Raw genomic sequence first — 15,252 nt, forward strand, 5'->3', positions numbered from 1 at the left:
TGAGTGGGACATGTTCTAAGAGAAATGCAATCCAGTTAGAAATTATGATAACATCAAAATGACCATGTTGGTAGTAATGAGAGATCAGTAGGAAGGCAGGTTAAGGTCAGAGAGCTCAGGGCCTTGATGGCTCTAAGGAGTTACTCTCCGGTCCTGCAGAGTAGCAGACAGCGGGGAACCATGGTCTGATGTTGAACAAGATAGCAGCATCTCAGAGTGGCCTTTTAGCAAGGTGAATCTGGTGTCAGTGTCCAGGATGACTTGATGATCAGTTGGGAAGCTGTTATGTGAAACCATGAGATGCTAGGTACCTGAAATAGTCTGAGGAATCATGAAGGAATCAGCTGATAAGAGAAAGGAAGGCAGTGAATGGACACAGTCTGTGAATGATGAGAAAGGGAAAGATGTAGGAAAAATTAAAAAACAAGGCTTTTAATTCCACATCATCAAACAGATGATAATAATCATTGAAAAAATTAGGGATTCATTTACTGAGTAATTTATCAAAATTGATTTAACAAAACCAGGGTATTTCGGCTCATCAGAGCTTCTTCATTTAGCTTAAAAAATGAAAATTCTTTACAGGAGCTTCTTCCTGTTTACCTACCAATATCATCTTCCTTCTATCAGATGATAGAATCCTACCTAGGCTTCCCTGGTGGCCCAGCGGTAAAGAATCCGCCTGTCCATGCAGGAGACACGGATTCAATCCCTGGGTCAAGAAGACCCCCTGGAGAAGGAAATGGCAACCCACTCCAGTGTTCTTGCCTGGAGAATTCCATGGATGGAGGAGCCTGGCGGGCTGCAGTGCGTGGAGTCACAAAGAGTTGGACACGACGTAGCGACTGAACAGCAACAAAAGGATCCTACCTGGCTTTCTCCTTTCCCCACTTGCCTGGCTAGCATAAAAGTCAGGAAAGGCTCAGGAATAGGTGGTAGGAAGAAAAAGAAAAATATGTCTAAATATATAAAAAATGGACAGGGAAGTCAGTTGTTAATGATGAAGTAAAGTAGAAAAATGAATGTTCTCCTTTTCCAATGCTTCATAGCATATCAGCAGTCTCATTAATTGGACTGATGGGGCAAATAATATGTTGAATAATAAAATAAATATAAAAGCATTCTTAATATTTTAAAATTCAGAGTATTCTGTCATACCCAAATGTATTAAGTATTTGTCAGGATATTGTGTCAAATCAAATTGTCTAGCTATACTTTTATGAATTGATATAAATACTACCCAGCATATTAAATTTTTTACATAAATAAGAACTTCCAAAATGCCTAGAAAATAAGTTTTTTTATATATGTTCAACATTTCCCCCTATGATGTTCCTAGTATGTTTGCTAACAAACCCCTTTTGTAGGTACTAAATTTTAGCTCATTCCTGATTCAGTTCTTTAAAATTCCAAAAATAAAGGAAACTAAATTCACTAATTAATACCAGCCAAGGGGCATTTAAGCATGTAATTCTAAAAATCAACTTTGTGAATTTTATATTACCAATTAAAAGATCAAAGAAGTGTCAGTCACAGGTCTGTGAAATTGAACAGATTAACATTTAGATACAAAACTCTAAAAATTTGATTCAGTGCTTCTCATTGACTTAGTAGTTAAAAATTAAGCAGGCACAAAAATATCACATCTCAAACCCAAAGCCTTGCTTGCAATAATATAAACAATCTTTTGTTAGCCAGAAAATCACTGTTTTATACATTAATATAATTTATACTCCTTCAAACACTCTGTGTTCCAAGGGCTGTGGTACAGTTTCCAACTGAGAAGTTTTAGAGTGTAAATATCTACGCTATAGCTTGGGCTCCCCTGGTGTCTCAGATGGTAAAGAATCTGCCTGCAGTGCAGGAGACCCAGGTTCGATTCTTGGGTCGGGAAGATCTCCTGGAGAAGGGGATGGCTACCCACACCAGTATTGTTGGCTGGAGAATCCCATGGACAGCGGAACCTGGCCGGCCCATGGGGGTTGCGAAAGAGTCGTACACGACTGAGCGACCAACATTCTACAGCTTGTCCCTTGCAAATATTTCTCTAGTCTAAGAAGGCTGAATTACGACAAAATAAATGAGCAAACCTAGTCTGCATGTACCACTGGATCTGCCTAAATCTATAATCTAATCGAGTAAGACGTAGAGAAGACAGCTTGGATCTAGACAGTTCAAGGTGAGTTAAGAGTCCAGGCGCAGTGCGGTATAGCACAGGTTCCTAACTTGATCTCAGCCTCTCTGGTTTTGATGCTATCGGTCAAGGTCTCAATGTTATCGTAAACCTTCCTGAAATAAAAAGATCAGCCAGTCACCCAAGAAGGTTATCGTATATGGTTCTGCTAAATAGATTCCCCCAATCTGTGCCTTTGGGAAATTTCCTGCACCCTAGTTGCCAGCATCTGACAGTTGGCAGTCATTATAGCCTCACATTTTCTTTTTCTTTTTTTTTTAGGATATCAGCATCTTTATTTTTTTTTCTTTTTTTTTATTTATTATTTTTTTCATTTATTTTTATTAGTTGGAAGCTAATTACTTTACAATATTGTAGTGGTTTTTGCCATACATTGACATGAATCAGCCATGGATTTACATGTATTCCCCTTCCCGATCCCCCCTCCCGCCTCCCTCCCCATCCCATCCCTCTGGGTCTTCCCAGTGCACCAGCCCTGAACACTTGTCTCATGCATCCAACCTGGGCTGATGATCTGTTTCACCCTTGATAGTATACTTGTTTCAATGCTATTCTCTCAGAACATCCCACCCTTGCCTTCTCCCACAGAGTCTAAAAGTCTATTCTGTACTTCTGTGTCTCTTTTTCTGTTTTGCATATTGGGTTATCGTTACCATCTTTTTAAATTCCATATATATGCGTTAGTATACTGTATTGGTCTTTTTTTTTTCATTTATGATTATTAGTTGGAGGCTAATTACTTTACAGTATTGTAGTGGGCTTTGTCATACATTGACATGAATCAGCCATGAATTTACACGTATTCCCCATCCTGATCCCCCCTCCCGCCTCCCTCTCCATCCCATCCCTCTGGGTCTTCCCAGTGCACCAGGCCCGAGCACTTGTCTCATGCATCCAGCCTGGGTTGGTGATCTGTTTCACCCTAGATAATATACATGTTTCAATGCTGTTCTCTCGAAACATCCCACCCTCGCCTTCTCCCACAGAGTCCAAAATTCTGTTCTGTACATCTGTGTCTCTTTTTCTGTTTTGCATGTAGGGTTATCGTTACCATCTTTCTAAATTCCATATATATGCATTAGTATACTGTATTGGTCTTTATCTTTCTGGCTTACTTCACTCTGTATAAGGGGCTCCAGTTTCATCCAGCTCATTAGAACTGATTCAAATGAATTCTTTTTAATGGCTGAGTAATATTCCATTGAGTATATGTACCATAGCTTCCTTATCCATTCGTCTCCTGATGGGCTTCTAGGTTGCTTCCATGTCCTGGCTATTATAAACAGTGCTGTGATGAACACTGGGGAGCACGTGTCTCTTTCAGATCTAGTTTCCTTGGTGTGTATGCCCAGAAGTGGGATTGCTGGGTAATATGGCAGTTCTAATTCCAGTTTTTTAAGGAATCTCCACACTGTTCTCCATAGCAGCTGTACTAGTTTGCATTCCCACCAACAATGTAAGAGGGTTCCCTTTTCTCCACACCCTCTCCAGCATTTATTGCTTGTAGACTTTTGGATAGCAGCCATCCTGACTGGCGTGTAATGGTACCTCATTGTGGTTTTGATTTGCATTTCTCTGATAATGAGTGATGTTGAGCATCTTTTCATGTGTTTGTTAGCCATCTGTATGTCTTCTTTGGAGAAAGGTCTGTTTAGTTCTTTATAGCCTCACATTTTCACAGGAGATACGTCACTGATGTAAAAGCTCATCACCCATTTGTACCACCACCCCAACCTCTCCAGTGCTTTGGCTTTGCAGGAACTTGGAAGGGCAGGAAACAACACCCCCTTCAGAAAACTCTTTGTTTAAATCAGGTGTCCTTGAATCCCAAACACATCATGCACGCTACTCAGAGCTTCTGGCCACCAGCCTGTCAACTGAAAATTTCCACACTCACTTTTTTTTCCTTTGAGGTTTCAGTACAGATCCCCCTTTTTTTTCATTTAAGGGAAATTGGGACCCAGGAAGCAGCTCTAATTTGCCATGGCAGGCTGCACTGTAGGGAAAGGAGCATGCTCTCATTTCCTGCTGTTCTGTGGGGAATATTTCCAGAGGCGAATGCTCTTCTCCAGGGCTGCATACGCCTCCACATTTGTTCTTCTGGACAATAGACTTCTGTGCAAAATTAGAGCCTTCACTTGATGGACATTTTTAAAGCCATTGGCAGATAGTGCTCGATTTAGAAATTTCTGTGTCTTCAAGGAAGGAGATGCTTCAGGACAGAAAATATAAAGCATCACTTTAGACCTTGTCTTTTTACCATTCCACTGGAATAAAAGTGATGCCAATAGATGCAAAGCTTATGACCCGAATGTCTATTATTTTTGGACCAAGAAAACTCATGCCCTATAGCTAAAGAGTATATTGCTTCTACTCAAGCAGGCGTCTCAGAAATCTGTTGTTTTCTGCTCAAAATGAGGGGCATCATGAAAAAGTATGCTTTTTTCATTTACCTTTAGCCTCATTCCATTAGAAACAATTCAAACTGGATATTTTAAGAAGGATCTGCAGTGTTTTGATAGTTTTGACATTACAGAATAATAGCAGGACTGAAGAAACAAACTGAACCTATTCAAGTTTAGAGAATTCTTTTTTCCTTATTTAGTTTTTCAGAAGGCAAGTTTTAGTGTAGTTAACAATTATTACACTTCTACACGGGCTTGAGTCACAAGGCAAAAGAGTGCAGTGTGAGAGGGGTCAGGACGCAAGTCAGTATTAAGAGCAGCTACTGCTTCCTAAGTCGGTAGTGTGTGGTTAGCACTGTTGTAAGTATTTTACTTGTACTAGTTCATGTAACCCTCTCAACAGCCTCGGAAATCTGCATTATTATCACGTTTACAGATAAGGGAGCTGAGGCAAAGTTAGCTGGCTTGCTCAAGGTCACACAATTTAGTGATGAAGCGGATGTTCAAACACGGGCAACGTGGTCCAGAGGTTATGCTCACATATACACAGCTGACAGGAAGATAAAATGTGTATGTATATGTTTACAACCAACTGTGTGATAATTAGTGTATAATCAGGGAGATAGGAAAGACTAGAGAATCTCTCCAAAGTCATGCCTTCCAAAATAGACCCAGCTTGATTGAGTTACGACTGTGTCACCGCTGTAAATATACATATCTGGAAGAGCGACTCTGCCAATATCAGACTGATTATTGGAGGGGGGAAAAAGACCTCTACAAAATTTTTCTGAATGTTGTAATGATATGTAACTTTTCACCTCAATGCAAAGTAATAAACTACCACATTAAGGAACACAGTATGTCTTAGTGCATTTAAGATTTCAGGCATCGGGACATCTCTGGAGGTGGTTAAGACTCCAGACTCCCAAAACAGGGGGCAATGGTTCGATCCCTGTTTGGGAAACTAGGATCCCACATGCTGTAAAACATGACCAAAAAGAAGGAAATTTTTTTTTTTTTTCATTTTTGAAGCCAGGTGTTTTTGGTTTGATTGCAAGAGAAAATCAGAGATTTCCCTACAGTGAGATGCAAGTAAAATCACTAGAATGTTATGCTTCACTGAAGAGTTTGTTAGAGACCCCCTTTCCCTGGAATAATCCTTAAGCCTATCACTCAAGGGGTGTATATTAATGGCTTTGAATTAAACCAAAAATATTTTGAGAGCTTGCTTCTTTGTTTTAGGCTGGAAGCATATCGCCTTCTGAAGGGAATTACTTTTAAGATGGCTGTTTAACAAATTGTTACATCCTCAACAACAGACAAGGAAGAGAGTCATGTCAGAGATCAGCACCAGTTCTTTTAAATCGTTGTGTGGCACTGTTCACTTTCTAGTCATTGATGAGAAGTCTCAATTGATCATTAGTTTCTCAGCATCTGATTTATTTTGCTTTTAGTTTCTCTGTTTTAGGAGTAACTTTTTTTGTGATGTTTCTGTATGATCTTTTCTTACAGCAGCAACCCAGCTCATAGGTACTACCTCGCAACCGACCCAGTCACAGGAGACTTGTATGTTTCTGACACTAACACCCGCAGGATTTACCGCCCGAAGTCACTCACGGGTGCCAAAGACTTGACTAAGAATGCCGAAGTGGTGGCAGGAACAGGGGAGCAGTGCCTTCCTTTCGATGAAGCCAGATGTGGGGACGGCGGGAAGGCTGTGGAAGCAACGCTCATGAGTCCCAAAGGTACCAACTGGCATTTACCAACTGGAGGATTTCTTTTCATTAAAAAATTAAAAGGTGGAAAATCCAGTTAGGGCCTGGTTGTGTTTAATGCTGAATTAACATTTTCCTCTCAGCTGTGTTCTGGACAGCCATTTCACATCTAGTATTTTGAAAAGCCACTTAGTGTGAAGCGGCTAAAATCCTAAAGTTGATTGTACAGTAAAGTCAACTGTAGGTTGATTCTACGTGCTTGGCATTTTTTATTATCATACCACTTTTCTCAACTTTTCAAGGAATCAAGCAACTACTCAGTATCATTCAGGTCACATCCTTTTCAGCTTCAGGGAAGTGTCCACATTCTTTCATTGTCCTGGAATTTCTTTGTCATGAATGAGTCCCAAGCCTCTCTGAGAACCATCACTAAGTGACCCTATTAGCCCTCACCCGGTTTGGAGCTACTAAACTTTTGTTTCTATGCCATGGGGAAAAAAATGCTTGCTGTGATGAATTTCTGGAGGTAACAGGGGCTAAAAATTCTATGTGACAGGGGCCTCTAGCTTTTAAGTCAGTCGGAACTGACTCCTTCTTCATGTATTATGCCATTCACTACAGTGTTTTTCAGTTTGAGCCTTTTTTTTTTTTTTTCATTATAGCTAGAGACTGTTATGTGAACATGGACTAGAAAGAAGTATTTGTTGTGCTGAATTATTCATCCTAGCAGATTTCATTCGAACAAGGTCAACAAGTTCAACAAAACACTAACCTTGGCTTAGATCTATTTTTGTTAGAATAGAGTTACTCTAAGTTTAGCATAACAGAATTTGACCTGTTTCTATAACTTATAGACAGCAACACTATATGGTGTTTATATTTTAAATACACGTGCTACCCATATGATCCACATGCTAAGTACAGATTCTTACAAATTTTGGTTCTTTATTACATTTTACATTGATTTGTAATGTTTAAAAAAAAATGCCTGTGTTGGATTTTTTCTAATGTGTTGGCAATCTGCAGTCTTACCTCCTGTCTACTGCCCATGTTATTGATGTTAAATGTTGAGTTTAATGATGGGTGTGAGCATTTAATTAAATCATTTTTGAAAGATTACTAACAGGTTCTCTCTTGGATACAGGAATGGCAGTTGATAAAAATGGATTAATCTACTTTGTTGATGGAACAATGATCAGAAAAGTTGATCAGAATGGAATCATATCAACTCTCCTGGGCTCTAACGATCTGACTTCAGCCAGACCTTTAACCTGTGATACTAGCATGCACATCAGCCAGGTAGTGAAAACGTTGCCCACAATGTCTGTTTTTCTTCTGAGTGACTTGATTTAGTGTCCATACACTGTGATAACACCATTGTAAACCACGTGCGTCATGGCGGTCGACCTTGTGATAAAGCGCTTGCATTGATAATGTGTCTCTGGAGCTAATACAAAGTTATTTTCTTCTCCAGTTCTGCATTTGAAGAATTCAATGAAATACAGGACAATTATCACTAAGAAATGCTAATCATTTGTAACAAAATACCATTAAAGCAGCAGCATGCAGATATTCCAAGAAGAACAAAACCGCTTAAATCTCTAAGCTTGTGATTGCGTGAGGTCCTTAAGTAGTAGAGAGAACCCCCCTAAGATTAGTCCGCAGGGACTTCTGTTAAGAATTAGAAACTTTACTATTGGCCTGATTGAAAATACAGGAGAACACTAATGTATTCATAACATAGAAAGCCCCAGCATTTGGTGATTGTTACTGCTGAAAGGAACTGTGTTCATATCTCACTGATATCTATTAACTCACTACTTAGAGGTTCATTTGCTACTTAGCTATAATCTGCAAAATCTTTCAGTGAGCTGCATTTTTAAATAAAATGTCATTTCTTCCATTTGTCTCCACTCCAAACGTTTACATTTATTTCACTATATATGTTTTAAAAACAATTTTAAAACTGTTTATCAAAGTAATGGTCATTTCCCTAAATGGTCTAATTTACTCTCTTGACAGATGACCCGCATCTCAGTAACTGACTAAGCAGACCATTTCTTTTTGTTTTTTTTTGTTTTTTTTTTTAACTCAGGTACGTCTGGAATGGCCCACTGACCTAGCCATTAACCCCATGGACAACTCCATTTATGTCCTGGATAATAATGTAGTTTTACAGATCACTGAGAACCGGCAAGTGCGCATTGCCGCTGGGCGGCCCATGCACTGCCAGGTGCCAGGGGTGGAATATTCCGTGGGCAAGCACGCGGTGCAGACGACCCTGGAGTCCGCCACTGCCATTGCTGTGTCCTACAGTGGGGTCCTGTACATCACGGAAACCGACGAAAAGAAGATTAACCGGATTCGGCAAGTCACCACCGATGGGGAGATCTCCCTGGTCGCTGGGATACCGTCGGAGTGTGACTGCAAAAACGATGCCAACTGTGACTGCTACCAGAGCGGGGATGGCTATGCCAAAGATGCCAAACTGAGCGCGCCGTCCTCCCTTGCCGCCTCCCCGGATGGTACCCTGTACATCGCAGACCTGGGGAACATTCGGATCCGGGCGGTGTCAAAGAACAAGCCTTTGCTTAACTCTATGAACTTTTACGAAGTTGCCTCTCCAACTGATCAAGAACTCTACATCTTTGACATCAATGGCACTCACCAGTATACTGTCAGTTTAGTCACCGGCGATTACCTATACAACTTTAGCTACAGCAACGACAACGATATTACCGCTGTGACTGACAGTAACGGCAACACCCTTAGGATTAGACGGGACCCAAATCGCATGCCAGTCCGAGTGGTGTCTCCAGATAACCAGGTGATATGGTTGACCATAGGGACAAATGGATGTTTGAAAAGCATGACCGCTCAAGGACTAGAACTAGTTTTGTTTACTTACCATGGCAACAGCGGCCTTTTAGCCACTAAAAGCGATGAAACTGGATGGACAACATTTTTTGAGTAAGTATATCAAAATTCTACTCTGATTACAAATATTGTGATATAATAATATAATGTATGATAATAACAGTATGATCCTTTTTCTGCCCTTTTTGGGAGGGGGGGCGGTTATTGAAGTATAGTTGGTTTACAATGTGTGTTTCAGGGCAAAGTGAATTCAGTTGTGTGTGTATATGTACACACACATATATTCCTTTTCAGATTCTTCTCCATTGTAGGTATTACTGTACCTGTAATGTATAGGTATTACATTATAGGTATAGGTATTACTCCATTACTAGATACTGAATATAGTTTTCTATACTATACAGTAGGTCCCTGTTTATCTGTTTTATATATAGTAGTGTGTATAATAATAGTATAAGCTTAAGGGCAAGTGAGATCCAGGTTTTGGGAGGACCTGAAACTTCTATAAGTTGGGGATCCCTTTTTCTGGAGAAAGAAGACAAAATAAGGGTCAGGGCCTTGGAAGGGACTCAGGCAAGTGGGGAGCCCTGAAGCTTAAGTTTCATGACCATCAAGGTCAATCTACCTCTGCTTAAAGATTAATATTTTGCTTCATATAGACCTAATATTATATTAGCAGCAAACTTTCATGGAAACATACTTCAGTCTTGGTTTTAGGCATAAACTTTTGGGGTTTATATTTACCCATGTGCTAAAGCTGGCTATGTTAGCTGTCACTGAAGGAAAACTTTTTTTTTTTTCAAACTTTTAACTTTTCATTTTGTGTTGAGTAAGGGCTTCCTTGATAGTTCAGTTGGTAAAGAATCCACCTGCAATGCAGGAGATTCCCAGTTCAATTCCTGTGCCGGGAAGATCTGCTAGAGAAGAGACAGGCTACCCACTCCAGTATTCTTGGGCTTCCCTTGTGGTTCAGCTGGTAAAGAATCCGCCTGCAATGTGGGAGACCTGGGTTCAGTCCCTGGGTTGGAAAGATCCCCTGGAGAAGGGAAAGGTTACCCACTCCAGTATTCTGGCCTGGAGAAGTCCATGGACTGTAGTCCATGCGGTCACAAAGAGTCTGACACAACTGAGCAACTTTCACTCATAGCCGGTTAACAATGTGGGAGTGTCCAAGTGAACCGTGAAGGGACTCAGCCATGCGTATACATGCATCCATGCATGCATGCTAAGTCGCTTCAGTTGTGTCTTGACTCTGTGACTCTATGTATTGTCGCCCACCAGGTTCATCCATTCTCCCCCAAACTGCCCTCCCATCCAGGCTGGCACATAACATTGAGCAGAGTTCCATGTGCTTATACAGTAGGTCCTTGTTGGTTATCCACTTTGAATGTAGCAGTATGCACATGATCTTCCCAAACTCCCTTGAAGGGAAACTTTAAAAACATCTACAGTGAACTTGGCTGATTCCATCAGTTACCACATATAGAAAGGCTTAACTTTTTTTAAACATTTTATTTTGTATTGAGGTAGAGCCAGTTAACATTGTTGTGATAGTATCAGGTGAGCAGCCTGATTCTATGGCTGAGGGATTCAGCCATACATAGACATGTATCGATTCTCCCCAAACACCCCTCCCATTCAGACTGAGACAGGCTATTGGAGAATCTGAACTCCACTGAAAAGAACCTTACCACTAAATGCAAATCAGAAATAGCTGGTGACTCTAAAAGCATAAAAGGTGCATCCAGCCAGGCTATTCTACTAAATTTGTGGAGGAATGGCCCAGCCAATGTGCTCTTTGAACAATCACATTTCATGGACTTTGTAAAATCACTTTCCATTACTTGTTCATTCCACTGACATTGCACAAAGCATAAGGGGAAATTAGACGTGCAGAGATGGCATGTTGACAAATGCAAAATAGTCCTAGAAATGAATATCAAGGTCCTTAGTATGACTTCTACAATGAAATGCTGGAGCAAATGTACTTTCTGTAGGAACACACCTCTAAAATTATAATAAAAGTCAGTAGGAAAAAAATGATCCAATATACAAATATTTTCCATGCAACTTTTCTGGAATAGAACCTGCACATTAGGCTTAGTTCTCCTGTAGCTTGGATTGCTTTTCTTTTTTGACAGATTCCCTTTTAATAAAATGAATGTTCCCCAGCAGCCTGATTTTGTCAGAGGAACAAACCTTTTCAATTGAATTACATTAAAATTCTGTTCTTAACATTCCTTTTGCTCATTTTGGGATCGCAATAGGAAAGGAATAAATTGGAAGTTAATGGCAAGCACTTCCTTTGCAGCGTTTTCAAAGTGATAGCAGGCCGTATTGCCAAAGAGATGCAAGAAGAGTGTGCTAAAAGTGCCCCCGTCGGATGAGACTGGGCGGGAGCGCTGCTCTGATGATAAGATCTTCAGGAAGTGATGGTGGCGTTGGTAGGGTTTTGGTTTACTTAAAAGCAGGGGGGGAAATAGAGAAATAAGTATTTAGTACAGTCTAGGACTCAGCCTCTGCCCTGTGGGCCATTGTTGAATGTGTTCTTATTTGTTCCTGGGAATTGACAATGCACAGAAGTTCGTCACATGGGTTACTACTGACTGAACTTCTGCAACACATATACAGGCTCACCAATGACCTAGGCTGAGAAATGGGTATACTCCATTTGTGGAGTTGATGTGGGATAGGATAAACAAATTTGGAGGGACTTCCTTGGTAGTCTAGAGCTTAAGACTGCAGACTTCCAATGTAGGGGGTGTGTGGGTTTGATCCCCAGTCAGGAAACTAGCATCCCACATGCTGCATGGCATGGTCAAAAAATAAATCAAAAGCAGTGTTTCTATTAATTTTCCTCTAGATGTTTACAGCAAAGACAAGATTAAAACATCTTCAAGAAATATTTATGCACCCTGCAAAACAGTGTATTACCATACAAGACAGGAAAAAAAACAGCACTTAACCTAAATAATTCAGAACCATTATATCAGAATGACAAAGGATTTTTTTCTTATATATAATTATAATGATATAATCATAGCATAATTATATAGTCTTATAATTTAGCTGTGAATGAGGAAGGGCCCACCCTTTTAAATGTGAGAAAGTGTAAAACACATTTCTCCGATACTTTGGAGGATTCCTTGGTATTTGTCATTATTAGTGAGCTGGCAGATTACAGAATCCTAATTCATGTCTGTAATACTTCCCCTCATATTCTGATAGTACCACAAGTCTAATTTAAACCTTATAAGGGATGTGATTGTTCAGTAGCTAAGTCATGTCTGACTCTGTACAACGCCACGCACACACCAGGTTTCTCTGTCCTTCACTATCTCCTGGAGCTTGCTTAAATTCCTGTCTATTGGGTTGGTGATGCCATCCAACCATCTCATCCTCTGTTCCCCCCTTCTTCTCCTTCCCCCAGTCTTTCCCAGCATCAGGGTCTTTTTCAGCTAGTCGGCTCTTTACATCAGATGGCCAAAATCTTAGAGCTTCAGCATCAGTCCTCCCAATCAATATTCAGGGTTGATTTCTTTTAGGACTGACTGGTTTGATCTCCTTGTAGTCGAAGGGACTCTCAAGAGCCTTCTTGAGCACCACAGTTCAAGAGCATCTGTTCTTCGGTTCTCAGCCTTCTTTATGGTCTACCACTCACATCCATATATGACTACTGGAAAAAACATAGCTTTGACTTTATAGACTTTTGTCAGCAAAGTGATGTCTCTATTTTTTTTATACACTGTCTTAGTTTGTCATAGTTTTTCTTCCAAGGAGCAAGTGTCTTCTAATTTCATGACTGCAGTCACTGTCCACAGTGATTTTGGAGCCTAAGAAAATAAAAAAATAAATGTCATTGTTTCCATTTTTTCTCCATCTATTTACCATGAAGTCATGGGACTAGATGGCATGATCTTGGTTTTTGAATGTTAAGTTTTAAGCCAGTTTTTTCACTCTCCTCTTTCACCTTTATCAAGAAGCTCTTTAGTTCCTCTTCACTTTCTGCCACAAGGGTGGTATCATCTCCATATCTGAGGTTATTGACATTTCTCCCGGTGGCCTTGATTCCAGCTTGAGCTTCATCCAGCCCGGCATTTCACATGATGCACTCTGCATAGAATTTAAATAAGCAGGGTGACAATATACAACCTTGACGTACTCCTTTCCCAATTTGGAAACAGTTCATTGTTCCATGTCCAGTTCTAACTGTTGTTAAAGATGTGGTTGGTGAGCATTTCCTTATAGAGAAGAGTCTGATAAAACCCATAGCTGGCCCCGCTGGAAGTGCATGCGTGTGTGCTAAGTTGCTTCAGTGGTGTCCGACTCTTTGCAACCCCATGGACTCCTCTGTCCATGGGATTTTCCAGGTAAAAATACTGGAGTAGTTTGCTATGCCCTCTTCCAGGGAATCTTATTGACCCAGGGATGGAACCTGCATCTCTTAAGTCACGGGCATTGGCAGGCAAGTTCTTTACCACGAGTGCTACCGGGGAAGCCCTCCATTGGAAGAGTATCATGTAAATATTTGCTTTCTGAAATAGTTCAGACCTTTCCATACCAATAGTTATGCTGAAAATATTAACACTTCTCCCTTTTGTTGTTGATTTTTTAAGAATGTATTAACCTATTATTACATATTTACTGTCTTTTGTTTTATAAGATAAGGACTTCCTCAAGTTGACCTCGTTATTAAATAATTAACAAAAAATTAAGACTCCATATTGATAGCACTTTCTTCTGAAATGTTGGGGGTGAAGAGTTGAAAACAGAGAATGTTTCCCATGCAAATACTGTTAAGATATTGATATACTGCTGCACCTGATAGCAGGAAGAATGGCTCCAGGAAAATAAAACCCAATTCTAAACTTGAAATTCTTCACCAGTATAATAGAGTGACTTTTTAGGGTTCACAGGGACTTTCCAAAGCAAAAGAACTTTCAAAAACTGGAGGTACCGTCTTCTTCTGGGCAGCAGTTTCTCTCCATGTTATTTGTTCTTTTTGTATCCCTACCTTTTCCTTACAGAAGTGGCCAGTATTCTTAGACACAGTACAGATGGTCTGGTAGGAAGACAACAGCAGGTGTCAGGTCATTGATAATCCAGCTCTGAGATCCCTGAATTAGACTAATATGTGTCATGAACAGAAGACTTCTTCACTGCTGATGAATAAACCCTCTTTCTTCAGACCTCCTCTTCTGTTGACTTGCTATCCATCTAGCTTTGGGGTCGCCTTGTCTGGTGACCCTGTGATAAGCCTGGTTACCCCTTCACTTAGTATTAGGGATTCTTCTATACTGTTCTTCATATGATTTTAAAACAATTATCCCACGTTATATTTCCTTAGCTGGAGTAATTCCAGGGAGACCCAAAAGATCTTACCTACTAGAAATGTATTATTTAAAAAGTTCACAGCCAGAGCGAGACCTCACTTCTTACACTCAAATGCACACAAAAGCAGACCCAGTGTATTGAATTGGGCAATAGAATAAATTATTTAATAGCTAATGGCATTTCACAGCTCTCTGCTTGCTTACGCCATAAAACACAAACAGTGTGGGTGTATCTGGAGGCACTCTGTCAGGTTAGAGAAGACAACATGGGGAAAAAAAACTCTGAGTTCTGGCTGATACGTACATGCACACCGCCAAGTTGGTGGCAGTTTTCTGTCTTGGGACTTTGAATATTTGGAGCTTTAAATATGAGGGGTTGACTCTGTGGTCTGTCATGAGTTCTACTCAGATTCAAGGAGCAAATAAATGAGTCTCCACTCTTGCACGTTTATGTAGGTATATATGGGTCTCCGGCCTCTCATTCAGGTGCTTTATCACCCCTCTTTCAAGCTTAGCAATTTCAGAATGAGCGTCTCAGTTCATTTCTTTATAATGAACGTAACTGTGTTCGTGCAGCTGCTGCTGACTTTGGTTCTGATCGTCCCAGAGAAGATGGAGAAGGGAATCTCAGAGGAGAGAGAGGCGGTGTAAATAATACCTGGACTTCATGTCCAAAGTAGTGTGCAGACAGCGCAGATAACCTAGGAAAACTTGCGGGTGATTATTCC

At 40.4% G+C, this 15,252-nt stretch overlaps 1 protein-coding gene across 3 annotated transcripts in view; it reads left to right on the plus strand.

Annotated features, from left to right (window-relative positions):
• The window catches only part of TENM3 (teneurin transmembrane protein 3), a 442,567-nt gene that overhangs the window by 387,149 nt on the left and 40,166 nt on the right, over positions 1-15,252 (plus strand). For 2 of the 3 annotated variants that reach the window (XM_065946684.1, XM_065946686.1), the window contains exons 19-21: positions 6,112-6,344; positions 7,459-7,613; positions 8,410-9,284. In XM_065946684.1, coding sequence (XP_065802756.1) covers positions 6,112-6,344; positions 7,459-7,613; positions 8,410-9,284 — 1,263 coding nt within the window. The remainder of the gene's footprint in view (positions 1-6,111; positions 6,345-7,458; positions 7,614-8,409; positions 9,285-15,252) is intronic. The other variant, XM_065946685.1, reaches the window with a different exon arrangement.

The sequence above is a fragment of the Muntiacus reevesi genome, chromosome 10, assembly GCF_963930625.1.
Source record: "Muntiacus reevesi chromosome 10, mMunRee1.1, whole genome shotgun sequence".
NCBI classification, from domain to species: domain Eukaryota; kingdom Metazoa; phylum Chordata; class Mammalia; order Artiodactyla; family Cervidae; genus Muntiacus; species Muntiacus reevesi.